The sequence below is a fragment of the Aulostomus chinensis genome, chromosome 23 (assembly GCF_037954235.1).
Source record: "Aulostomus chinensis isolate RoL2024-O1b breed Wild chromosome 23, RoL_Achi_v1.0, whole genome shotgun sequence".
Taxonomy (NCBI): domain Eukaryota; kingdom Metazoa; phylum Chordata; class Actinopteri; order Syngnathiformes; family Aulostomidae; genus Aulostomus; species Aulostomus chinensis.
The window spans coordinates 22,982,759-23,009,591 of record NC_141342.1 but is presented as its reverse complement, the minus strand read 5'-3'; the positions used below and the strand labels follow the sequence as shown (position 1 = coordinate 23,009,591).

General features: G+C 50.9%; 4 protein-coding genes across 7 annotated transcripts; 3 read left to right on the top strand and 1 right to left on the bottom strand.

Moving 5' to 3' along the window:
• The first annotated feature begins 546 nt into the window (after positions 1-546).
• On the top strand, positions 547-3,177 carry LOC147240154 (uncharacterized). Its single transcript, XM_086195586.1, has 4 exons — positions 547-873; positions 1,158-1,250; positions 1,368-1,430; positions 1,848-3,177. The coding sequence occupies exons 1-4, from the start codon at positions 805-807 to the stop codon at positions 1,875-1,877; spliced, it is 255 nt and encodes an 84-aa protein (XP_086051712.1). The 5' UTR covers positions 547-804; the 3' UTR covers positions 1,878-3,177.
• On the bottom strand, positions 2,755-9,035 carry rpp30 (ribonuclease P/MRP 30 subunit). 2 transcript variants are annotated; one of them, XM_086195582.1, is made up of 12 exons: positions 8,851-9,028; positions 8,110-8,168; positions 7,932-7,988; positions 6,441-6,506; positions 5,848-5,919; positions 5,663-5,752; positions 5,020-5,136; positions 4,711-4,740; positions 4,585-4,622; positions 4,416-4,495; positions 4,262-4,336; positions 2,765-4,025 (listed from the first exon to the last, which is right to left on the bottom strand). In XM_086195582.1, exons 1-12 carry the CDS (start codon positions 8,930-8,932, stop codon positions 3,979-3,981), a joined length of 813 nt encoding a protein of 270 aa, XP_086051708.1. In that variant the 5' UTR covers positions 8,933-9,028; the 3' UTR covers positions 2,765-3,978. The 2 variants fall into 2 exon arrangements, with proteins under 2 accessions (XP_086051709.1, XP_086051708.1); XM_086195583.1 differs by lacking the exon at positions 5,848-5,919 and having other exon boundaries at positions 2,755-4,025; positions 8,851-9,035.
• On the top strand, positions 8,322-19,697 carry nudt13 (nudix (nucleoside diphosphate linked moiety X)-type motif 13). The gene is made up of 9 exons (XM_086195585.1): positions 8,322-8,581; positions 10,357-10,447; positions 10,533-10,675; positions 15,477-15,584; positions 16,645-16,751; positions 17,766-17,894; positions 17,973-18,084; positions 18,315-18,469; positions 18,542-19,697. Exons 2-9 carry the CDS (start codon positions 10,365-10,367, stop codon positions 18,719-18,721), a joined length of 1,017 nt encoding a protein of 338 aa, XP_086051711.1. The 5' UTR covers positions 8,322-8,581; positions 10,357-10,364; the 3' UTR covers positions 18,722-19,697.
• Positions 19,698-22,295: 2,598 nt separating this feature from the next.
• LOC147240151 (uncharacterized) lies at positions 22,296-26,405 on the top strand. Of its 3 annotated transcripts, none has more exons than XM_086195579.1 (5): positions 22,296-22,651; positions 23,938-24,088; positions 24,184-24,242; positions 24,308-24,404; positions 25,026-26,405. In XM_086195579.1, the coding sequence occupies exons 2-5, from the start codon at positions 23,956-23,958 to the stop codon at positions 26,039-26,041; spliced, it is 1,305 nt and encodes a 434-aa protein (XP_086051705.1). In that variant the 5' UTR covers positions 22,296-22,651; positions 23,938-23,955; the 3' UTR covers positions 26,042-26,405. The 3 variants fall into 3 exon arrangements, with proteins under 3 accessions (XP_086051705.1, XP_086051706.1, XP_086051704.1); XM_086195580.1 differs by lacking the exon at positions 22,296-22,651 and adding an exon at positions 22,681-22,904; XM_086195578.1 differs by lacking the exon at positions 22,296-22,651 and adding an exon at positions 22,945-23,547.
• The last annotated feature ends 428 nt before the right edge of the window (positions 26,406-26,833 follow it).

The window sequence follows — 26,833 nt, the reverse complement described above, 5'->3', positions numbered from 1 at the left end:
TCATCCCCGAGCCTCTGCTGGCCCCTGCTGGTCACTCACCGAGCTGGACAACGCGAAGCTTGGACCACGTATCGCGAGAGTGCCAGGTCCCGTGTGATTGGCTGGGTCTTCTGTTTAAACTGAGGACAGCCAATCAGAGGAGAAATTAATGTAAAGTCAATATGAATATAACTTCCGGTTTGGCGATTAGAGCTTAAAAACAAAAGAAAAATGCTTCTAAAATGTTTTTGAATACACGTTGAATAAAAGTGCAGGAGGAAAAATTACTGTCTAACTTGAAAAAATGAACTCATCTGTGTCTGTCTCGTTACTATGTCAAGATGAATAATGGCATGATGGTTTTATTATTAAGTCACATGACTGACGCGCGTATGTTTACTTCTCAATGAGCAGAAAATGTTCCATGAAGAATTCAGACTGAAGCGTTGCAGGTCGGATGTAAAGTTTGTGATTAAACGTTTGTGGCTGGTGTCATCGTCACCGTGGGAGTGCCAGTTGAGCTTAGCGCGGTTTTAAAAGAAGAAGCTTTTATTCTGAAGTCCTGGTACCAGAAGTGTCGTGTGCATTGTCGTTGATGTGAAGTTGTGGGTCAAGGGAAGGTCGGAAATCAGAACACCGACTTCCACTCATTCTGCGTGAGGGTAACTTCCTGCTCTTCTTCGCGTTGAGCGGAAAGCATTGCGGTTAAATTTGAATCAGAACAGCAGCTTCCGGGTTTTTTTGCCGGCGTGCTAACAGGCTACCCGGCGAGCGGCGCTGCACCTCCAGGCTCCAGAGGTCTTTTCCCGCTCAGCAGCTGTTAGCATGCAGCGTGCTAGCCTGCTAAAGAAGAGACGCTGGGAGGCGGAAGTGATGCCCTGGAGTTGCAAGACGGTGTGTCTGTCTCTCTGTGTGTGTGTGTGTGTGTGTGTGTTCTTGTAGCTGCTACACATTGAGGACCAGAATGCGTGTTGACCAACAGAGTGAGTTTATTTTAGCCGTCCTCACGTCTTCAGGGAGCTGTTTGAAGGTCGAGGTCAAAAGTGGGTCAGGGGTCAGGGAATGTTATGTAAATGCAAGTCCCCAACCCTGAAGTGTAAGGATGTGTGAGAGGTGAGCGAGACCTGGATTATTGATTAGCAGCCATCATTAATCTGGGTTATGGATGATGTTTGTAGAAGCGGGTGTGTCTGGAGGCGGGGCTCCAGCCAGATGAGTGCCCAATGGAAACGTCGCCCAATTTGAATGTGTCCAATCAGCAACAGCAGCAGGTGAGTGCGTCGTCATGATGACTAGGAGTTCTTGGGCTATATTTGGTATGGACTAACAGCCAATCGCTTACATGCCATGGTAACGTGTGTGTGTGTGTGTGTGTGTGTGTGTTGCAGGTGGGTGTGGTCCGATCCAGATCACCTCTGCTCTGCTGTCCCAGATGTCTCGGAGGAGAACCGGTGAGTCAATTTATTGATGATGTCATGATACGAGGCATGTCCTTTGCATACCAGATCCTGAGAGCCGCTACGTGGGGGGCTCACGGGTCTGACTGGTGCAAAAGTGCAGACTAGATGAGATGGGCCCCCGGCTGCTGACAGACGGGAGTCAAATGACTTGTTGGTTTGATGAGTGTATGTCATTCACGTGATGGTGAGGTCATGATCAAGTCACTAAATGGCAGCAGATGCAGAGAGAGCGACCTGCACATCAGCTGTGATCACATGTCACACAACTGTAGGTCACATGATGAAGCTAGCGCACTGACCCAACTAGCTTCAGGCTGCTGTTTGAGAGCAGAGATGTGCTGGTTTGGACGTCACTCGCTCTGAATGTGGTGACACCTTGATCCAATTGTGGCGTTCTCATGGTTTCAGGGTCACATCAACCATATCATGGGAGTATGACCAGCTGATGGAGGATGAGGACCTACCCCATGAACCACTCCATGATGTCACTGTGACAGCGTCCCCCTTTGGAATCCTGATCGTTTCCTGTGTGTGCTCATCAGCGATACACAGCTTTTCGTCAATAAGCAGCCTGCAGGCATCTCTTCTCTTGAAATTACTGTTGTGCCTTCCTGTCGTCAGATCCCAGAAACGTTCACGTCTATGTTGAGAGGAACAACGGGTCAGTCAGTGAATCCCAATGTTTTACTCATCAGTTCCTTTAGACGTCTGATCTTTTTAAATTGAACCTCAGTAAAGTGGGCGTGTACGTGACCACCTGACATCAGCAGGACCAACCGTAGATGAACGGTAATCAGCCAAGCTGAGTCCTAGAACTCAATCAATGATTTACTGGTCATTCTCGGTTGCTGAATTGACCTTTGACCTGTGATGTCACTTGCATAACTGTCCATGAATCTGTTAGCTAGCTGTCCATTAGCAAGTGCGTTAGCCTGGAGGCTGAGATTGTTTACAAAATGAAAGCTTACTTTTACTCAGACTGATTTCTTGTTCTTGGACAAAAAAAGTGTCGACATCATTGACCTGTGACAACGGTGTCACAGCACTGAATCCATCTCGTGTCAATCAGCAATAATGACAGCGCGATTCACATGGTCATAATCAGAGGAATGGCACCGCCCATACGTGAGGGACGACATGTTTATTGATCAGTTTCTGGAGACGATTCCGTCGTCTCAATGGCTCAAACCATTCAGGAGTCACCTCAGAGCCCCACCATCGCCACCTAGTGGCCTGGAGTCACCTCACCAGTGTGTGCATGTGTACTGACATGGTCAGAGACAGACATGCCCCCTGCTGTTTCTAATCACGATGTGTGACTCGATGAGATTCGTGTGTGTAAAGAGAGGCCGCTGACTCACGTCTGAATGAAACATTCTGGAGTTTGTTGATCTCAAAGACCAATCAGAGGCCCAGCTGGGCTCTGGCCACCTGTGTGGTCATGTCCAGGTGGTTTGACAGATGCCAGTTCGACCTTGATGTGTTCAGAGGCAGATGTTTTTATAGGAGCTTCAGTGTTTTGGTGCGTCCTGTCATTTCCAGGGTTGTCGTGAAGAACCTTTCATAGCTTGTTCCTGGCTAAATGTTCGTGTTGTGTCAGATTGATATTTTCATGCAAAGGTTTATATTTTCTACCTGACTGAATGTAAAGCAGATTTCTATTTTTGATTATTTGGTTTTGGCCCATAAAAGGGCAGCATTTGTATCGTTTTAATTAAAAATTCAACATGAATTTAAACATTTGCAGGTTTTATTTCCATGTAAAAAAGTGGAAGCACTCTAAAGAAAAATGAGACCGACCAACAGAAACCCTCTCAATGTCTGCAGGGAAGTCTCCGTTTCTGCACAATTCCAACATTGTCCACTCCCCTTCCTCCATTTACCCCAGGAGGGCTCATGACCCTGCAGTCCAGCAGCGTACAGCTGTGTAGCTGAGAGCCCACTGAGCAGGTGCCAGACCAGGTTAAGATTGAGATTCAGCTGCTGGAGAGGAGGAGGAGACGATGAGGAGGTGCAGCGACAGAGTCCGTCTGCCTGCTGCCGGTTAGCTTAGCTTGCTGGCATGGCGCTGGAAGGCTAACCCCTTGTAAATGAAACTGTCCGTGATCACATCATCACATCATGGTGTGCGTGTGTGTACGCACGTCCACCCACCAAAACAATTTGCAAGTTCTAGTAAAACATTGTGGGAATAAATCCAAATCATCAACTAGCCGGCAGCTAAGCTAGCACCCAAGTAACAAACAAAAATGAAGATCATCTCTGAAGGAAAAAACAGAATCTTAGTCAATAAAAACATCAGCGCCTGCAGCTAAACTCAATAGTTAGCCACCACCTCCATTACTCACAACATGTAAGTGTTAGCCTAGCTCCTGGCTAGCTTAACTACCTGCTAGCTTAGCTTCATCTAACTGTTGCTGACTGATTCCAAATAGATGAAGTTTGTGTAAGTCAGTGCTGACGTAGTTTAACATGTGGCCCCACCCACTCATCAACAGGGCAGGGATTCATCCCTCACTCCGCCCACCTCCACTGTCAATCATGCAGTCAGGTGTGGTTTGGGCCTCTTGGCTGCAGGAGCTTCACCTGCACAGACAGAAAGTATGATGACATACAGGAAATGATGCAAACTGTCCTAACCTGCTAAAGCAGCCACAGCCGATCCCTATTGATCATTTATTGATACATGATTTACTTACTGAACTAATCAGAACTGAGAGTATCTACAGTCGTTCCCATTGAATTTATCCGTCACATCTACTGTATACCAGCGATCGATTATCAATAACCAAACCCGTTGACCAAGTGAGTGAGATCCGTACAGTCAGGTGGAGGCAGAGCCCCCTGCTGGCGCGTCTTCATGGTGTAAACGATGCCACTCGCCGTCTTCCTGGTGTCTGTAAGCACCAGCAGACCAACATTTAGCATCCAGACTTGATGACAGGTGGAATGATGAATGCTGACCTGCACGTTCACCTGCGTGTAGAAGAACAGACCGACAGGTGGAGGAAATGGCTTCTTTGGCGTCTTCTTCAGACAAACCAAACAAACAACCTCTGAAGGAACTGATGAGGAGAACACCACATACACAGCAGCTGGTCAACAGCTCATCCACTGATGCTTTTTGGGTCAACTGGAAGGATACAGGTTGGTGATGTCATAAGGTCCCCGCAGCTCCAGATGCTGGACACACAAACACAGCTGATTAATCACCTGATCGAACTGATAGATCTGTGACAGATCAATGGACCCATCAGGAAACATGGCCCACCTTTTCTGCTGCACTTGACATGATCAGATTCTGAAAGACAGAGGGAGTCAGTGACATCATCAAGCTCCCTAATCAACACTCCAATCAGAAGACGTCACTTTGTAGTGATGGTATCAGCACACCTGTGGTGTTCACCCACTTAGCTAACATCTGCTAAGAGAAGCTAGCCTGTTAACATTAAGTTGGTGCTCAGACAAAATTCTTGCTCTCCCAGGTTCAGTCTTCCACGAGTTCTGATTTCTTTGAGCCACCCACTGATGCCAGTGATGCCACAGCTACAGGAAGTCAGTTGGGACACACAGGATGTACCTTCCCTTTACAGCTCTCCATCAGGCTGATGGCATTGGCGATGGTGTAGCGCCGCATGGTGGTGTCTCTGATGGCTGCAGAGTACGAGACCTCGAAAACAACACCTCTGTCCACTGCCTAGACGCACGCACAAAGTTGATGTTGACAGTTTGTCACACTGACATGAATCCAGTGATTTTCTGAAGACAATAGTGGTGTCACTAGGAAGTAATACATGAATAACTATTGCAATTAGTACTGTAACATTGACTGGTACCAGTTAACTACCTAGTGACTGTAAAGCATAACAAATGAAACTAATCACCTCAACTAGTAACTAGCTAGCAATTGCCCATTTCAACTAACTAGTAACTAATTTGTAACTGAAATTAGTCACCAAATAGTAACCAACCATTAACTGTAACTGGTGACTTAAACTAGTTGCTAATCATTAACCGGTAACTAACTAGTGACATAACTAAAAACAGATTCATACCAGCAACCACTTACTGTAATTAGTGACTAACTGGTAACTTAACCTTGCATGGTTAACTTATAACAGCAAACTGAAACTGGTAGATGTAACCAGTAATGGCAACTAGCTGCTAGTAATTCTAATTAGGTAGTAACCAACTGGTAAACTAGTAATAGAAACATGTCTCACCCCGTTGACTGGCGCCCTCTTGAAAAAGAAGGGAAGCTTCTCTGTTACTGGGACACAGATGATGTCAACATCATACGTCATGCAGGCTGCCTGATCTCTCACACACACACACACACACACACACACACACACAAGTTAGAGAGGGAGGGAGACAGAGGGAGGGAAGGAGAGTCACTCAAACTCACATGGAACAATTTCTCTGTTGTTGGCTGGACAGCGAGCAGGTCGAATTGGCGATACTCTACAGCGTTCTGCCTCTGAGCGCACACACACGCGCACACACACACACACACACACACACACGTGAAACCTGGAGTTTGTCTCAGAAAGCACGTTCAGTGGAAACTTCACCCTCTCATGAGGGAAAGTCTGAGATTTGTTTCAGAAAGGAAGTTGACACAAACCTGAAAGGACAAGTAACTCCGAATCAGTTACCACGGTAACTAAATAGCTAACCTGGAGCCTTGAGTTAATCTCAAGGCTCCTCCCACTGCATTAAAATCCTGGTTAGCTTCCATCACCTAAAATACATGACTAGTTTCACCTGTAGTTTAAAAGTGTGATTAAATGTTGAATAACAAGATTCCAAGTTACTGGAAGTTAAAAGTTACTCTTCTGTTAGCGGTTGCCATGGTAACTCATCGCATCAGGCTTTTTATAGCGGTGGTGTGTGCTCCACTCACAGTTGGACAAATGAACTCCAATCAGCTGAAACAGAAACTCAGAGTTTCCCCTCTGAGGGTTAGTCAGAGCCGGTCACTCTCAAGTCAATACTCACAAAGTGGGTCGAATCTGACATCACAACCGTCAGTCTGTTCAGCACTCTGATTGGCCAGGACCGCCCCTGCCAGAGACGCATGTTCACAAGACAACATCACCATCAGCATAATCTTCATCCTCTATTTTTTTTTTATTGGTGCAAAAACCAGAGCAAAACAGTCGATGAACCAGGACCCAACAGGGTACAGAAGACCAAACCCAGAAGGAGGAAGTGGCCGGAGAGTCGGAACCTGCGAGTAGCAATAAGTCAAGTCAGGTTCATTAGTGTGTCACCAAATCCCAACCAAAGTTCTGTCCTGACTCTGTCCAAGTAGAGCAGGTCCAGCACCTCCCTCCTTCAATGAACCTCCACCCAACAATTCTCCATCAGCAGCACATCCTGCAACAGCAGCCACCAGAACCTTCCTTTACCAGCAGGAAGGTGGAGCAGATCCAGGATCAGTGGGGACGGAGAGAGAGCAGGAGAGCAGGACAGAGACAAAGACAGAGAATGGAGGAAGACAGAGAGACAGTAGGACAGAGAGGGACAGAGATAAAGAGAGAGAGAAAGGAGGAGAGACTGATGGACAGAGACAAAGACAGAGAATGGAGGAAGACAGAGAGACAGAAGGAGAGAGAGGGACAGAGATAAAGAGGGAGAGAAAGGAGGAGAGACTGATGGACAGAGACAAAGACAGAGAATGGAGGAAGAGAGAGACAGAAGGAAAGAGAGGGACAGAGATAAAGAGGGAGAGAAAGGAGGAGAGACTGATGGACAGAGACAAAGACAGAGAATGGAGGAGGACAGAGGGACAGAAGGAAAGAGAGGGACAGAGATAAAGAGGGAGAGAAAGGAGGAGAGACTGATGGACAGAGACAAAGACAGAGAATGGAGGAGGACAGAGGGACAGAAGGAAAGAGAGGGACAGAGATAAAGAGGGAGAGAAAGGAGGAGAGACTGATGGACAGACGGAGAGAGAGCAGGTGGATCTAATAATAGCAGTCTGCTACGGTCCAGTCCTGTGTGCTCCCACGTGACTCTTGGAGGGGAAAGGAGCTGCACAGCCAGTCACACGTCTGCTAGCGTGTCATCTTACACAACACGCGCGCTCTCATAACCATTTGCTCTGGAACCGTCCAGGCCGTGTTCTGATCCGTGCTGGATGGAGCCCAGCTGCTGCCAGAACTGAACATTACTGCTAGTTGGCATTAGCATGAGCTTCGGTTAGCTAGCTGACTGACACCTGGTGTTTTGGGTTGAGGCCAGAAGAAAATCCCCCTGTCGAAAAAGATGAGGCAGAAGAAGATGTCACGCCATCTGACGAATGCAGGTAAAGCACAGCCGTGGTCAGGGAGGTGTCCCTGAAAGGGAGGCGGGGTCTGTTTGCAGTGACGACAGTAGAAAACCTGCTGGACTGTAGCCGTTCAAACGCAACCATAAAGTGAGTTTGGTCGGGGTCAGTGGACTCTGATGAAGACCTGCGGAGATCTGGGGATGCACTGATCGTACCTGCACGATGGGCAGCTGATCGATCAGCTCATGGATCGGCTTCGGGGAGGGAATCTCCTGCAGACAGGAAGTGAGGTGCAAAATAAAGTGAACTGACGACTTTTCACACATTATTAGTGAAGTAACAGGAAGCAGGTGCGCTGTGTTGGGCCCCCGAAGGCTGTAGCCAGCGACTCACCTGTTTCTTCTTTGCTGGTGGCTCAAACACATAGTTGATAGCGACCGTGGAGAAGCCGACTGCAGGACAGAAAGGACACACAGGATGACCTCACGCTGAGCACGCCGCCCGTCTCCTCAGCTTCAGCAGCTGCTCCTTCCTGACATTTGCTGCTCTGATGAGCAGCTACACGCGTTACACATCCACTCATCTACACGTGAAGAATAAGAACCACCACCACACACAAACGGTCCAGCCAAGCAAAGCCAGCTCAGGTCCAGACTCTGCTATCCCCCTACACCTGGGGGAGAGGGGACGTCCCTGTCCAGATCTGGACGGAGAGCAGCCGTCCAGGTCAGACTGGAGTGCTCATCCCTGAACAGAAGTCGAGGCCTCATCACTTCCTGTCCCCCACCACCGGTCCTGAACCCCCTACACCCATCCACACCCCACCAGAGACCAGAACTGAAGAAGAGAACCCGAACCAGTCCAGGTGACCACACAGAACTGACGAGGATCAAGTCTATAGGGATGTTTAGCAACAGTTTGAAACTGATTCCTGTCTTGGATGGAGGAGATGGTGACCCAGAAGCCTCCACAGCGAATGACTTATCAAGTGATCGCTACTCACGGAACTCGAAATGCGCGATGGGTCGGTTTAGCGGGGAGACCCGGACGCGCTAGCGATGCTAGCTCGGTTAGCTCGACTGACTTCCGCTCGGAAGAAAATAAAAGAGGCGGTTTAAAAGTGTGAAGACTCACGATGAGCCGCGGTGTCCACCAAGAGCCGCAGGCCGCTTCTGTCCTCGGTAAGAATCAAGCTCAGATCCATGAACACAGACATAGTCGAGCTGCCTGCTGTCCGCGAAGTGCATGTGGACAGCTGCAAGGCCTGCTGGGAACTGTAGTTCCGGCCCCGAGCCAGCGGTGGCTGCGAGGTCACATGGGCTCGCCCCCTGACCCTGACTCCATTTTATGAAATTAGCCCCATCATGAACCTATCAGCTGGATGAACAGCGCATCAGTTGGTTAGTGGATCCTTACTTCTGAGGCTAGAAGGCTTGTACTTTTGTAAAAAAAAAAAAAAAAATTCATGGCGTCAATTTTTTGTGTTAGATTCAATTAGATTGATCTCATCTTTCTTCCTATCGCTGCTTGTGGTTTCTGAGCAATATTTGTTCTCCAGAGATGTGACAATCATGACGACATATCATTGTTCATAAAAGCATAAAATACTGACAGATTCGGGGGTTTGTTGGTGGTAAAATGATCGGAACTATGTAATCTGATTTAAAAAGAACGGAAAAGTAAAGATATTAACGTTTACGGAATCAGCTGTGTCCAGCAGGGGGCAGATACGTGTCTGCCATCGGATAGAGAACACAAAGAAGACGGAAAATAGAAGCGTAGAAGAAGACGCGGTGACTCAGCTGCAAGTGTGCGTCCGAATTGCCAAGTACCAACCTACGTCCTCCTGCTACAACCTAAACACGGCGGCACCGTTCAGACACCCTAGAAGATGGTGGTGAAGCACGACCTCTGCTGGCAGAGCACAGATACCGCAATTAGGTAGACAGCACCAACGAAAGCCCCACCTGCTGGCCTGGCTGTCTTACTGCACTCCACTCGGAGCGGACCCGTCATTCATTCTCTATTATTAAGCACATGAACGCACCTTTAGTCATCAACGACTATAAATGTTGGTGTTCATCAGAATGGGAGACTGTTGGTGGCGCAAGTTTGCGGGTCCACAAGTTTTTAGGGGAAGAAGAAGAAGTCCGCGGTGCATTGTGGGCCATAGGTTGCTCCGTAGGATGCACCTGAACCGACCTACAATGTGGGCGTGTTTAGGCTGGAATTTAGGTTGAGAAGTAGGTCGCTACTCACGCCAGTTGTGGTTTGGGACAGCCTACGTCGTCGCAGTGGGTCGTAGGCTGCCACTTGGCAATTCGAACGCAAAAACCTTGAATCGGCCCCTGATCCGCAGTCGGTCCCGCGGGCACCAACATCATCGCAGTGTGGTTCTGGAGGAAAAGTTCGGTCAGGTTTATTCATGTGGACGTTTGCATGAGAAATAATTCTGATAATTTCTTCTTCATTGTTGCGAAGTAAACCCAAACTGAGAGAGGAACTGATCACGTGTTTAGATGGTTAAAGGTTTCTTAGGTCAGAAAAATATTTAATTTCAAGTTTATCTAACCTATAAAAGTAACAACTTCCCCTCCTCCCTTGACTTCATTTGACCTCTGACCCTCACCTGGTCCACAGTGTCGGCCATGTTGAACCATCTGAGACTTATCCTCCCCGCCAGAACACGCGAGACGTCCCGCTGCTGCTCAGGCTTCGTCTCTAGAATGAGGTTTTTCCACAAATGCGACTGGCTGACTGATTGATTGATGATTGATTGATTGATGATGAGTGATGATGATCAGCCATCTTCCCAGGTATGTGAACAGCTTGAAGGAGGATGATGAGGCCTGTGTCACGGCCATGCAGACAGGGCGCATCTTCCTGTTCCACCGACTGGCTCCCCTGCTGCAGAGAACACAGCAAGGAACCTTCAGACCCGTCTGCCTGCCCTGCCCAGGTACCACGCAGTACACCAAGCAGTACACCAAGCAGTACACCACAGAGTGACACACGCAGTACACCACGCAGTACACCAAGCAGTACACCAAGCAGTACACCACAGAGTGACACACGCAGTACACCACAGAGTGACACAAGCAGTACACCACAGAGTGACACACGCAGTACACCACGCAGTACACCAAGCAGTACACCACAGAGTGACACACGCAGTACACCACAGAGTGACACACGCAGTACAACACGCAGTACACCACAGAGTGCCACACGCAGTACACCACAGAGTGCCACACGCAGTACACCACAGAGTGACACACGCAGTACACCACAGAGTGACACACGCAGTACACCACGCTGTACACCAAAGAGTGCCACACGCAGTACACCACAGAGTGCCACACGCAGTACACCACAGAGTGCAACACGCAGTACACCACGCTGTACACCACAGAGTGCAACACGTAGTACACCAAGCAGTACACCACAGAGTGCCACACGCAGTACACCTTGCTGTACACCACAGAGTGACACACGCAGTACACCACGCAGTACACCACAGAGTGCAATACGCAGTACACCACGCAGTACACCACAGAGTGCAACACACAGTACACCACGCTGTACACCACAGAGTGCAACACACAGTACACCAAGCAGTACTCCACAGAGTGCAACACGCAGTACACCACGCTGTACACCACAGAGTGCAACACGCAGTACACCAAGCAGTACACCACAGAGTGCAACACGCAGTACACCACAGAGTGACACACGCAGTACACCACAGAGTGACACGCAGTACACCACAGAGTGACACGCAGTACACCACAGAGTGACACACGCAGTACACCACGCTGTACACCACAGAGTGCCACACGCAGTACACCACAGAGTGCCACACGCAGTACACCACAGAGTGACACACGCAGTACACCACAGAGTGCCACACGCAGTACACCACGCTGTACACCACAGAGTGCCACACGCAGTACACCACAGAGTGCCACACGCAGTACACCACAGAGTGCAACACGCAGTACACCACAGAGTGCCACACGCAGTACACCAGAGTGCCACACGCTGTACACCACTGAGTGCCACACGCTGTACACCACAGAGTGCAACACGCAGTACACCACAGAGTACACCACAGAGTGCAACACGCAGTACACCACGCTGTACACCACAGAGTGCCACACGCAGTACACCACAGAGTGCCACACGCTGTACACCACAGAGTGCCACACGCAGTACACCACAGAGTACACCACAGAGTGCAACACGCAGTACACCACGCTGTACACCACAGAGTGCCACATGCAGTACACCACAGAGTGCAACACGCAGTACACCACAGAGTACACCACAGAGTGCAACACGCAGTACACCACGCTGTACACCACAGAGTGCCACACGCAGTACACCACAGAGTGCCACACGCTGTACACCACAGAGTGCCACACGCAGTACACCACAGAGTGCCACACGCAGTACACCACAGAGTGCAACACGCAGTACACCACGCTGTACACCACAGAGTGCAACACGTAGTACACCAAGCAGTACACCACAGAGTGCCACACGCAGTACACCTTGCTGTACACCACAGAGTGACACACGCAGTACACCACGCAGTACACCACAGAGTGCAATACGCAGTACACCACGCAGTACACCACAGAGTGCAACACACAGTACACCACGCTGTACACCACAGAGTGCAACACACAGTACACCAAGCAGTACTCCACAGAGTGCAACACGCAGTACACCACGCTGTACACCACAGAGTGCAACACGCAGTACACCAAGCAGTACACCACAGAGTGCAACACGCAGTACACCACAGAGTGACACACGCAGTACACCACAGAGTGACACGCAGTACACCACAGAGTGACACGCAGTACACCACAGAGTGACACACGCAGTACACCACGCTGTACACCACAGAGTGCCACACGCAGTACACCACAGAGTGCCACACGCAGTACACCACAGAGTGACACACGCAGTACACCACAGAGTGCCACACGCAGTACACCACGCTGTACACCACAGAGTGCCACACGCAGTACACCACAGAGTGCCACACGCAGTACACCACAGAGTGCAACACGCAGTACACCACAGAGTGCCACACGCAGTACACCAGAGTGCCACACGCTGTACACCACAGAGTGCCACACGCTGTACACCACAGAGTGCAACACGCAGTACACCACAGAGTACACCACAGAGTGCAACACGCAGTACACCACGCTGTACACCACAGAGTGCCACACGCAGTACACCACAGAGTGCCACACGCTGTACACCACAGAGTGCCACACGCAGTACACCACAGAGTACACCACAGAGTGCAACACGCAGTACACCACGCTGTACACCACAGAGTGCCACACGCAGTACACCACAGAGTGCAACACGCAGTACACCACAGAGTACACCACAGAGTGCAACACGCAGTACACCACGCTGTACACCACAGAGTGCCACACGCAGTACACCACAGAGTGCCACACGCTGTACACCACAGAGTGCCACACGCAGTACACCACAGAGTACACCACAGAGTGCAACACGCAGTACACCACGCTGTACACCACAGAGTGCCACACGCAGAACACCACAGAGTGCAACACGCAGTACACCACAGAGTGCAACACGCTGTACACCACAGAGTGCAACACGCAGTACACCAAGCAGTACACCACAGAGTGCCACATGCAGTACACCTTGCTGTACACCACAGAGTGACACACGCAGTACACCACAGAGTGCAATACGCAGTACACCACGCAGTACACCACAGAGTGCAACACGCAGTACACCACGCTGTACACCACAGAGTGCAACACGCAGTACACCAAGCAGTACTCCACAGAGTGCAACACGCAGTACACCACAGAGTGCAACACGCAGCACACCACGCTGTACACCAGAGTGCAACACGCAGTACACCACGCTGTACACCAGAGTGCAACACGCAGTACACCATGCTGTACACCACCGAGTGCAACACGCAGTACACCACAGAGTACACCACAGAGTGCAACACGCAGTACACCACGCTGTACACCACAGAGTGCCACACGCTGTACACCACAGAGTGCCACACGCAGTACACCACAGAGTGCAACATGCAGTACACCACAGAGTGCAACATGCAGTACACCACGCTGTACACCACAGAGTGCAACACGCAGTACACCACAGAGTGCCACACGCAGTACACCTTGCTGTACACCACAGAGTGACACACGCAGTACACCACGCAGTACACCACAGAGTGCAATACGCAGTACACCACGCAGTACACCACAGAGTGCAACACGCAGTACACCAAGCAGTACTCCACAGAGTGCAACACGCAGTACACCACGCTGTACACCACAGAGTGCAACACGCAGTACACCACGCTGTACACCACAGAGTGCAACACGCAGTACACCAAGCAGTACTCCACAGAGTGCAACACGCAGTACACCACGCTGTACACCACAGAGTGCAACACGCAGTACACCAAGCAGTACACCAAGCAGTACACCACAGAGTGCAACACGCAGTACACCACGCTGTACACCACAGAGTGCAACACGCAGTACACCAAGCAGTACACCACAGAGTGCCACACGCAGTACACCTTGCTGTACACCAGAGTGACACACGCAGTACACCACGCAGTACACCAGAGTGACACACGCAGTACACCACAGAGTGCAATACGCAGTACACCACAGAGTGACACACGCAGTACACCACAGAGTGCCACACGCAGTACACCACAGAGTGCCACACGCAGTACACCACAGAATGCCACACGCAGTACACCACAGAGTGCCACACGCAGTACACCACAGAGTGCCACACGCTGTACACCACAGAGTGCCACACGCAGTACACCACAGAGTGCCACACGCAGTACACCACAGAGTGCCACACGCAGTACACCACAGAGTGCCACACGCAGTACACCACAGAGTGCAACACGCAGTACACCACAGAGTGCAACACGCAGTACACCACAGAGTGCAACACGCAGTACACCACAGAGTGCAACATGCAGTACACCACAGAGTGCAACACGCAGTACACCAAGCAGTACACCACAGAGTGCCACACGCAGTACACCTTGCTGTACACCACAGAGTGACACACGCAGTACACCACGCAGTACACCACAGAGTGCAATACGCAGTACACCACGCAGTACACCACAGAGTGCAATACGCAGTACACCACGCAGTACACCACAGAGTGCAATACGCAGTACACCACGCAGTACACCACAGAGTGCAATACGCAGTACACCACGCAGTACACCACAGAGTGCAACACGCAGTACACCACGCTGTACACCACAGAGTGCAACACGCAGTACACCAAGCAGTGCACCACAGAGTGCAACACGCAGTACACCACGCTGTAAACCACAGAGTGCAACACGCAGTACACCACGCTGTACACCACAGAGTGCAACACGCAGTACACCACGCTGTACACCACAGAGTGCCACACGCAGTACACCACGCTGTACACCACAGATTACAACACGTAGTACACCACGCTGTACACCACAGAGTGCAACACGCAGTACACCAAGCAGTACTCCACAGAGTGCAACACGCAGTACACCACAGAGTGCAACACGTAGTACACCACGCTGTACACCACAGAGTGCCACACGCAGTATGACGCGGTGGAATACACAATATGTGCAGCAGACCGCAGTGTACTGTGCTGTACACCACGCAGTACATGACAAAGTACAGTGTGTGTGTGTGTTTGTCCTGCAGTTGTGCGGTCATTGCTGGACCACCTTGGGGCTGACTCATCCCTGCTGAAGGAATCGGTTCTGATCGGCTGTTCTGAACAGAACCAGGCTCAGTTCTGTTTGGATGTTGGTAAGAAAAAATTTTCCCACTTGTGGTGTAACGTGTTGCCTGTGTTACATGTGTTCAACATGTGTTTCTAACATGTAAATTTGTGTGATACATCACGTGTTGTATGTATTTGTGTAACAAGAACATGTTTTTGTTGCTTGTTACAACTATGTGTGTTACACATAAAAGTGTAGCACTACAAGTGCGGGCCTGTGTGTGTGTTCCGTGTGTTCCACAGTTCCACCGGGCTCCACACCAAACATGTCAAATTTCTTGAAGTCTAAGAGTGACGCCATGCTGTCCAACTGGACTTCTTAACCACAAGAAGAAGTCAAGTTGCCTACGACTCTGAGGCTCCACGGCCTGATGACTGACGACCCTCACCCAGGACTTCTTCTGTCAGAAGCTAGAGGAGGCGGGTCAAACAGGACCACCTGACACCGCACAGGCTCACCAGCATCCCATGACCATTTTTAGAAGGGAGAAATGCAAATCAGGTGTGACAACAAGAGCCGAAGCAGGAGGTGTAGCATCATGAAGCTCCCAGTAGCACCACCTAGAACCTCCGATACCGAACCAGCACACAGACGTAACTGACACTGTGACTCTGTCTCACCTGTAACATGAGCTCACTCACCTGGGAATGTGACACAGACTCCTTCTGAACTCAAGCAACAGGCGAGGAGACCATCAGGAAAACTGGATTTGGGGTTTCTAGCTAGCAAAAATCCAAGGACTCCTGACATTTTCTGTCTACCAAAAGTCCATAAATCCCTCATTAATCCACAGGACCAGCTGTGGAGTCCAAGACCGGTTCTCTGACAGAACCTCACGCCACCGTCCAGCCTCCTCCCTCCTGCCTGCAGGAGCCTACCTGTGTGCTCCACCTACATGAGCATTTGGAAGTACAAAAAAACCATCATGCAGGAACCGCTGAATGCTGCTGGCATGACCTGAGCCCAGCATGGCTGTGGGATCAGGCTGGAAACCAGTTCAAAAACACTTTTTCTTTAAAAGTTACATTAATGTGTGTTGCATGTGCGTGTGGCGTGTGTGGGTGTGTGTGCGTGGGTGTGTGTAGGCCAGCTGGACCAGGCATCAGTAGAAGACACGTGTGGAGGGAACTTTGTAGACCTCAGGAAGTCCTTCTTCCTGTTAGGGGGAGTAGAGGCACCGCTGGTGGCTAAGGTGAGCGTCACCCCTGTACTGGAGCCTATAGAGGAGGGTACACTCACCTGAGGGGGTGGTCCGGTTCCCTGACCAATCACCATTAATCTAATCTAAACCTGAAGAGGAGCGGGGAGACGACCAGCAAATGTAACCATTTAATAAAGAACCACATAAACCCACATACAATAGTACACACACACTGATACACACTCACACACTACCCCCTAGCAAGACCTCCCACACTAACTCAATCACACACACACACACACAGTCCAACCTGAGGCCCCCTGGCTGGGCCAAAGGATTGTCAAGGTGCGGCGCCACTAAATCGGTGGTGCACATAAGAAGGGGGAAAGGGGTGAGTTGCAACTGCTGGATACAACGGGGGCGTGGGGGGGGGGGGGGGGGTCAGTCGGCTGTGCCACTAGCCGGGGTTCGCACTCGCCTCACGAGCCCAGTCTGGAGCGAGAGCAGAACCAGCCTCTTCCTGGATCACCTCTCTGTCGACTAGTCCGCGAGCGCGTGCTCCTAGCACCCTTCACACTCGAGCCGCAAGTTGTCCACGTCCCTTGCAGTGATGCAGCCACGATGGCGTGCAGCTACCGTTCACATACGAACTCACTTCGTCTCAACTCTCCCGAAAATGTCCCACAATGTCTCACTAGCTGGTCCACAGTCAAAGATGAGAATAGCACGGCTGGCCAACACCACACACACTCCCGGCTCTCACGTGTCTCGACCGTCCCCGCCAGATTCTACCGCAGAGGGACTGGATGCATGTGCGAATTGCCCGTAACTATAACAACAGTAAACAAATCATACCTTACAGACACATACTCTAGGCTCCCAAACAACACATAACATGAACTTGTAAATGTAATAATCCCTTCTATCTGCAGAACTAAAGGGACAGTTACAAAAACATGCAAACCTTCAGAACAACCCCAGAAGTCAACCGAGTTGGGCTTTTATTGTGAAAAGCTAGCAGACGCAGAAGAAGCCTGATCCTCTGCCCGCGATTCTGTCTTGCAGGGTCAGGCTCTGCTGCGTTGGCATCAAACCAGTGGCTTCTGCAGCGCCACAGGCCAACCGACCCGGCGCAACCAGGCAGGAAGTCAGAGAGTGTGCACTGGCAGCAGCGGTGGCGTCTACTATCCCACGGTAACGCCTACAGGCCTTGTCCCAGTCCTGGTGACTGGTCTCTAACTGGTCTGAGTGTTTGTCCCTGTCATCCTCCAGATGGCTCCAGTGGTCATCTTCTTGGTGTCTGATGGGAAACGCTGTTTGTTGGGCCGACAGTCGTCATTCCCTCGGGGCATGTACAGCGCTCTCGCTGGCTTCTGTGACATGGGTCAGTCACGCTGATGTCATCAGGTGTCCTGCAGGGCTCCGCCCTCAGCCCCCCATTTTATTTACTAGAATATGTTTTTGCTCTTATTCCTTTTCTCACATCGTTCAATATGACAAGTAGAAGAGTAGCAAGACGCTGCTGTGATGCAGGTGTCATTCTGGATCTGTACATTTCTCTTACACGTACATACGTGACATGGTAAACACATGGCAGCCGGTGTGTTGTTGCAGGTGAGAGCCTGGAGGAGGCGCTGTGCCGGGAGGTTGCTGAGGAGGTCGGTCTGCAGGTCCAGAGCATCTCCTACAGTTCCTCGCAGCATTGGCCCTTCCCCCACAGCTCCTTCATGCTGGGCTGCCACGCCTCTGTAAGCCCCGCCTACACCCAGGTGATCTGCAGCTCATACGCACACACCCACACACCCACACGTCATCAGACTAGTTTTAAGTTTTCTTTCCAGCTGAGCGTCGCCTCTACAGAGCTGGAGGACGCTCGCTGGTTCGGCCTGGATGAGATAAGCTCCGCCCTGCAGGTGAAGGCTCCATCAAGGACAAGTGACCCCCTCACCCTCTGGCTGCCCCCCAAACACGCCATCGCCAACCGCCTGATCACTGAGTGGACAGAGCAGCAGCGGCGCTGAGGCAGGGCAGAGACCTGGAGCTACACCGTCCATGAACGCCAAACACTGAACAAACTGATGAAGACGAGGACCCTGGAACCTGATGACATCACTGAGCAACGTTACTGACCACACCTGAACGAACCATAAGTGCCACTTTACCTGAACATGTGAGCTCCATAGTGTCACTGAGTGCGATGCATCTGTTGTCTGAAACGTACGGTTAAAGAACAGCTAACCGACCCAGGACCATGACGAAGGACCAGGTCACAAGGTGGTCTGAAAACTTGGATTCAGTTATTGATGAAAGTAAGAGCAAACTTGCTCGGCGGTGCCCCGTCCACGCACGCAGCAGCCCTCTGCTGATGCGAGAACTGGGACCTCTCCTGATGAGCTCCTCCTGGGTTTCTGTGGAGGAGCAGGACTCAGGAAGCTAAGCATCTGTTGAGATGGACGCCTCTGGTGGCCTGAGCGTCCTCCGTCCTCTTTGATGTGAGGTCTTGGTCCACAAACAGATGTTTCTCCTTGGTCTTCACTCTGTAAACAGGACTCTTCTCCCATCAGTGTTTACTTTGGAGTAGTCGACATGTTTTATTTAAAAATTAGTCTTTATTCTATTCAGACTGGTTTATCTCCTTATTTCCCGGCGCCATCACGCCACCCCTCATGTTGCTGCTGACTGGTCTGGTCTGGTTCTGTGGAACTGGAGAAGCATCTGGACTCTCCTGGCTCGTGAAGTGAGGGAAATCTCGTTTCATGAAACCCAGATGTGATCTGTCAATCATCTCCTTGCTTGTGTTGACTGCTGCTTTAGTGAAATGTCCCCTGAAACGCTGCTGCTTCCGTTTGGGCGTCGTCCCTCACCAGCAGCCTTCGACAGAGGCTTCCGTGACCGCTTCCTGACTGGTCCCTGACCGCTCCGTGACCGCTTCCTGACCGCTTCCTGACTGGTCCCTGACCGCTCCGTGACCGCTTCCTGACCACTTCCTGACTGGTCCCTGACCGCTTCCTGACTGGTCCCTGACCGCTCCCTGACTGGTCCCTGACCGCTCCGTGACTGGTCCCTGACCGCTCCGTGACTGGTCCCTGACCGCTCCGTGACTGGTCCCTGACCGCTTCCTGACTGGTCCCTGACCGCTTCCTGACTGGTCCCTGACCGCTCCGTGACTGGTCCCTGACCGCTTCCTGACTGGTCCCTGACCGCTTCCTGACTGGTAACGTTGTCTCTAACTTTGATGTTCATTTAGTCATCAGAAAGTACATGACACAGGGGTAATGATCCATTCTTAGATTCATCGCGATGAGGCCATTGACGATTCTTAATCGATTTAGCAGTGTTAATAATCGATGCTGACGGAACATAAAAGGCAGGAATGCCGAACTCTAAAATGCTTCCCGGACGGTCTATGTCTGACGTGGTCCTCAGCTCACCGTGAACGCGACCCGCACCCACTGGATTGAAAGCGAGCGTCCGGATGCACTTCGGCTTCCACAAAGTCGAAGGTGAGAATGAGCTGGAAAGTGCGAGCTTTGTAGTCCACGCTTCTGGTGATTTGGGATCACAACAAATACGAGAAACGAACGCGGAGGGAAAACACCCAGCAGAAGTTGTTGCTGCCAACCAGAGAACTAGCGAGCAGGGCTGAAGGACTTTTCCACCCAACTTGGCAAAGGGAATCAAAAGTCTATCGCGACTTTTATTGCCAAGGACTCGCGGTGCTGTCCGGTTGTTGAGAACCAGGGCTTTCGTGTTTTGTTGTGCACTTTGGAACTCAGGTACAACGTCCCATCGCAACGTTCTCAGTGACACCGCAACCCCACAGGAGAAGGAGACCTGAACTGAGGTCCTGGATTCCTTGGAGAAAGCGCCCAGGAGAGTGCTGAGGTGTGACCAGTGGCGTCATTTCAGTTTCAGACAAGGTAGGGTAGACCCCCCCCTTCCCGTGAAGCAATTTAGCAATGTGAGAATAGCAGAACGCAGCAAGCTGTTGTGATTTCAGAGCAAAATTAGGAAACTTTCTATATCAATTATCACTATCACTACTATGGACGAGATATAGTCACAACCCCACACAGGTGTTCAAAATATAGTTTTCTTTTACAAACAACAGAAGAATGAACCCAAATATCCAGGAGACAACAGGAGACAATATGAGTCAAAGACTTCAACCACATCCTCTTCTCCTCAACCCTCTTCTCCTGACTCTCTCTCTTTCCTTCTTTTCTTTTTTCCTCCATTCTTTCCTATGGAAACCATAAAACCAAGATTGAAACAGAGCAGGTAAAGTAGGTGGTCCAGAGCTGACAAGCTGACAGTCAACCCGGCACTCATAAGTGGGTCTTCATGAAACCAGACAATAATTCTATGGATGACATTTAAATAATCATTAAAAAAATACCTGATAATCATCAATCCATCAGAGGCTACCGGCGGGGTTTCAACCTGGCAAAATCATCCACGTTGAAGGATTTCACCAATTTCTGCTCCGCAGGCATGAGCATGAGGTGGGTGAGCCTTTCACCCCCATAGTGGTCCTCAGCTCAGTTTTACTCTCTTGAGCTCATTGGAGGCAGTCCAGATGGACAATGTAGCCGCAGTCTTCAAAAGCTTCAGTACCTCTGAGAGAGCAACAGGGAGAGTGCTGAGTTTTGAGAGGGAGGCAAGAATGCGATCACCATCATCATCATCATCTTCATCTTTGTCAAAAGTCAAAAAAGCCTGAGCTGAGTGGCACTGGGTCTGGAGCTGTGTTGAGTCAATATGGCTCTCATAGAGACGGGCAAAGTCTTGAACAATGCAGGGATCCATGAACTTGGGTGAGTCCAAATCAAAGGTAGGAGGGAGGATATGAGAGCCTCATTCTCAGGGAATTCCATTCTGACCTGATCACCATCCTCCTATCTTCATCGCCTGTCTCTGGCCAGGGTCGACTCAGGAAGGAAACTGGTCAGTTTGTTTGTTGTTGTCTGTTTGTCTGTTGGACACTGATGTCGGACCGATGGAGCGTCGGACAAATGGGAGGTTACCTTATACAGTCCAGAAGGTCGGAGCTTTTCTGCTGAAACCCGAACATAAACAAACGCGACTTCCTGGTCGTGACCCGGGGAAGTCCTATGCTGCGTCCCAATTGCCAAGCAGGTCTGATGGTAGGTCTCAGGGCAGGTCGGAGGCTGTCCGAAACACAACTGGCGTGAGTAGCGACCTACTTCTCAACCTAAGTTCCAGCCTAAACACGCCCACATTGTAGGTCGGTTCAGGTGCATCCTACGGAGCAACCTATGGCCCACAATGCACCGCGGACCTTTTCTTTTATAGTCGTTGATGACTAAAGGTGCGTTCATGTGCTTAATAATAGAGAATGAATGAAAGGTGCTCAGAGTGGAGTGCAGTACCACAGTCAGGCCAGCAGGTGGGGCTTTCGTTGGTGCTGTCTACCTAATTGCGGTATCTGTGCTCTGCCAGCAGAGGTCGTGCTTCACCACCATCTTCTAGGGTGTCTGAACGGTGCCTCCGTGTTTAGGTTGTAGCAGGAGGACGTAGGTTGGTACTTGGCAATTGGGACGCAGCCTCAGTGTGTGGTTTTCGCGCTATATTCATGCGTAGTGACGTAGCGGTAACCACGTGCACAAGCAGCCCCAAAGATAGTTTAGTGTTGGAAGGTCTCACTTCGGAAACCCCTTTATTTGTTTGCATGCAGCGCGCTGAGCACGGCCAGACAGAGAGGAGCAGCAGAAGAGGTCATCGTCACGAATCGGGCCGCGAGAATTGGAACAGCACGGAACCCCGCTACAGCAGGGGTTGATCTAGGAGAGCCAGTAGCATACTCCGTTCGTGCCACACCTTGCCATATCCAAACCACGCCCCTGGGTGTGACGTCACAGAGCCTCAGGTTACCGGACTTCTTTCGCCATCAGAGAGGCGACAGAGGAGGGGAGGAGTGAGGGCTGCAGGTGCGTGACGTCATTGTGACGCTGGTGTTGGGGACCACTCGCCACCTCAGGCGCACTCGACTTCTGCTGGTTGTTTGCATGGAAACTGAGTTGGTAACCTTCCAGTTATTAATAGAACAATAAAGTAGAACAAACTTGATTGACCCTAGATGGAAATTTTGAAGATAATGGAAGTGACCTCATCTGTTTCATGTGTATTTCAATTGTGGATCACAATTCTGCTTTGTTCTAGGAGTCAGTGAGGAAAAATAAGGTATGTAAAAAAAATGATGCATAAAAATTGTGTCCTTGACGATTGTCTGCTTGCTTTGTGTTCGCTGTATATTAGCAAGCTTGCAATAAAGATCTATTTTTTTTTTAAGTGCCAGTTTACCTGGTCAGAGGGCGGGCTCTGTTGATTGGTCAGGAGTTTATGGGGTGGAGCCACAACAGCAATATTGAGAATCCGGGTTAATTTCCTGTCTGTGTTTTTCAAACTTGTTTAATAAAGTTTTTAGTGTGTTTTTCAACCGGAAATGAGTGTTTGACCTGCGTGAGTAGAAGTCGAAGCCTTCCAGATGCTTTTCCAACCACCACGTAATTGTCGGTTCGCTAAAGTTGCCGTGTTTCTTTCCGCCTAAGTGTCCGCTTCAACTGTCCTCTAAATACCTTCCGAACTCCGCTGATGTTAGCCGGCTAGTTAGCCGTTAGCTGGCGGTAGCGGCAGGATGAGCTCCTCCGTTAGCGTGCTCACTCAACTGGCCGCCGTGATGGAGTCGCTGGTCTACGCCGCCGTGGCAGAGCTCCAGAACCTGGTGGGGGAAGGCTCCGCGCTCTGCCTCGGCTTGAAGCTCCGTACCGGCGCCGGAGATGTGCCTCCCCCGTCTACAGTGCACGCAGAGAGCCGGGAGAAGATGGTGAGCAGCGGGTGGTGGTCTGACTGTTGGGAGGAGGATGCAGGGTGGTGCTGGTGACGATGGTGCCACATCTTAAGTCTGATGAAGAGAAAAACTCGACTCTTCAACATCTGAGTTTGACAGTTCATCAGGTTTTAATCGAGCTTATAGCCAAACTACACTTAGTTTTTATTTTAAATTTATTGTCACGTGAACGTGAAGCGTCTGAACCTCGTGAAGAACTCTCGTGTTGTGACTGCCAAGGTCCCTTTAACCCTCAGAACCAGCCGGGTACTGGGTTAGGGTTCTAGACTGGAACTGTAAGGTTCTGGAGTGTTGATTAGGTGAGACGTCATCTCAGTGGCAGCTCACTTCCTCTCACCACGTCCGTGTCGTGTCTCTCCATCTCAGGTCCGCTTCGCTGCAGTCATGGAGACGCTGGGGAACGAGGCTCTGGGGAAGATTGTCAACATTGTGGACGGAGCCAGACTGCTGGAGGCTGCCAGGAGCACCAAGAGGCCACACGCCAGGGTCCTGGCCATCCTCCACGAGGCATGCGTTGGTACATAGTCCCCGCCCCTTCTCTGCAAATCACACCCAGTCATCACTTTTACATGTTAAGACACAGCTAACATGATAGCCATCTGTCCCTCACAGAGGCTGAACATTCGTATGGCGCCCCGCTGCAGAGTCCTGACATGCCAGCCCCCGCTCAGGTAAGACCCACCTGTCACAATGCCTTCAGTGACCTCGCTGACATCGCCGCTTCCTGTCCTGACAGGGTCAAGGGCCGGAGAGTGACGCCGAGCCCCCGTTTGTCCCTGCTGTCACCGTGAAGAACGAACACGGAACCATTGACCTGGCCGCTATCGCTGAGCGTGAGTACGTGACCGGGGACCCGTCAGTCACTGGTCCCGGTCATTGACGTGTGGGGACGGGTTCTCGCCAGCGATCAGACGCTTCACTTCTTAGAGTTTCTCAACCACATTTGTTGATATTGACGATTGATCAGCAGCGTGTTGAGTCGTCATAGTCGGAACGCCGATCTTTTTGACGTGGCAGTTTGAGATGTGAGGCAACACATCAGCGGCGTGGCAGGAAGTGAGAGTGTGAGCAGATGTTCAGTTGGACGTGAGAGGAATGGAGCATAGGTCAAAGGTCACTGTGGACTGATGATTTCAAATGTTGACATGAACTCCTTAGTTTATATCTAAAAGGTTAAAGGTCAACCTCAGTGGGACGCCAGCATGCTCTGGATATTGGTGAGGGAACTCTGACATCATCATTGCATTTATAAATGTGGTTTTTCATTCACATTTATTTTCATATTAATTTCCTGTTTCATTTGTTGCGTGTATTCAGTTGTTAGCCAGACTCGTTGTGGCTCCACCCCCTCATTAACATTCAAGTCAAGTTTAGGAAAGTTAAATCTGAAAACAAATGAAACTAAAAGCTTCTGTCACAGATTCTTCATCTCATGGACGATGTTTTTCTTGCAGGAGCTCGAGTCGAAGCTGCCCAGCCGGCGACCTCTGACCCCGGTCAGGACCCTCCCCTCACGCCCAGCCCCCTCCTGCAGAGCGTGACGTGGAAGTACTTCAAGTGTGCAGCATGCGGGAAATCCTTCACATCTCAGACCGACTTGAAGACTCATAACCGCCTCCACATTGGCGAGAAATCCTTCACCTGCAGCATCTGTGGCCGCCACTTCCGCCTGCGCCAGAGTCTGCAGAGCCACATGCGAGCCCACAGCGGTGAGCGGCCGTATGAGTGTCCACAGTGTGGCAAGTGTTTCTCCAAGCGGGCGCAACTCAGAACGCACGCCATCATCCACACGGACGAGAAGCCGTTCGCCTGCGAGCTGTGCGGGAGCCGCTTCAACCTGCATCAGAACCTGCAGCGCCACGCCCTCATCCATACTGGCAACAAAGTCTTTGTCTGTGGCGAGTGTGGGAAGGGCTTCACACGTGCCGTCACGCTCAAAGCACACGAGCTCATCCACAGCGGGCAGAAGCCCTTCAAGTGTGAACACTGCCCCAAGACCTTCCGCCACGCTGTCAACCTCAAGAACCACACACGCAGCCACAGCGGCGTGCGTCCCTTCAGCTGCGACATCTGTGGGAAGAGCTTCCGCCAGGCGGTCAACCTGAAGATCCACCGGCGGATCCACACCGGCGAGCGCCCCTTCAGCTGCCAGCAGTGCGGCAAGACTTTCAGCCAGCAGAGCAGCCTCATCTCGCATCGCCGCACGCACTCCGAGGAGCGTCCCTTCGCCTGCAGCTCCTGTGACAAGAAGTTCAACAATGCCAACAGCCTGAAGCTGCATGTGCGCGTCCACACTGGCGAGAAGCCCTATAGCTGTGACATCTGTGGGCGGACCTTCAGCCAAGGCAGCCACCTGCGCACACACAAGAGCCACGTGCACGCAGGCGGCAAGCAGTTCATCTGTGACAAGTGTGGGAAGAGGTACTCAGACCAGCGCAACCTGAGGCTACACAAATGCAGCTACGCCTGAATGCATCGCCGGTGCCACGGCGCATTGCTGAGCTTGTTTGATGAAGAAGGAACTGAAATAGAGGACGTCAGCAGCAGACAGGAAGTCAAGTATGACTTCTTCACTAGAAATGTCTTGAAGTGGGTGGAACGACAGCATCGCAAACTTCAGCACCCATGAGCCTGGGGGTGGAGATGAACTCCAGCTCTGGACAGGTTTGCAGCTCTTGCAGCTCTGCTCTGTTTTTTACCAGAGGTGTAAGCCCCGCCCACTGAGATGCTGCCCTGTGATTGGTTGAATCGTGAGTTTCTGCTAACAATGATGCAGATTCTGATAGTTTCTTTTTATAATTTATTTTTACATGTTGGACAATAAAAGTTTCACTAAAAGCTTCATGTCTCATGTCTGTCAGCACTTGCCATGATGTCATGATGAGGTCATGAACAATGTAACATTATGGTTGGCCACTAGGAGGTGTCCAAAGTGAGGTTAGGGGACCCACAGGTGTCGTAGTATTTGTATTGAAATACATCTGAGAATGATGAGTCGGACTTGTTCCCGGTGAGGGTTGGACTCCTCCAAGGCTGCCCTTTGTCACCGGTTCTGTTCATAACTTTTATGGACACAATTTCTAGGTGCAGCCGGGTGGTGGAGGGGTTGAGTTTGGTGGCGGGAGGGTGTCGTCTCTGCTCTTTGTGGATGATGTGGTCCTCTTAGCTCCATCAGGCCATGACCTCTCCAGGTCGGGGGGAGGTCCTACCTCAGGTGGAGGAGTTTAAGTATCTCGGGGTCTTGTTCATGAGTGAGGGTAGG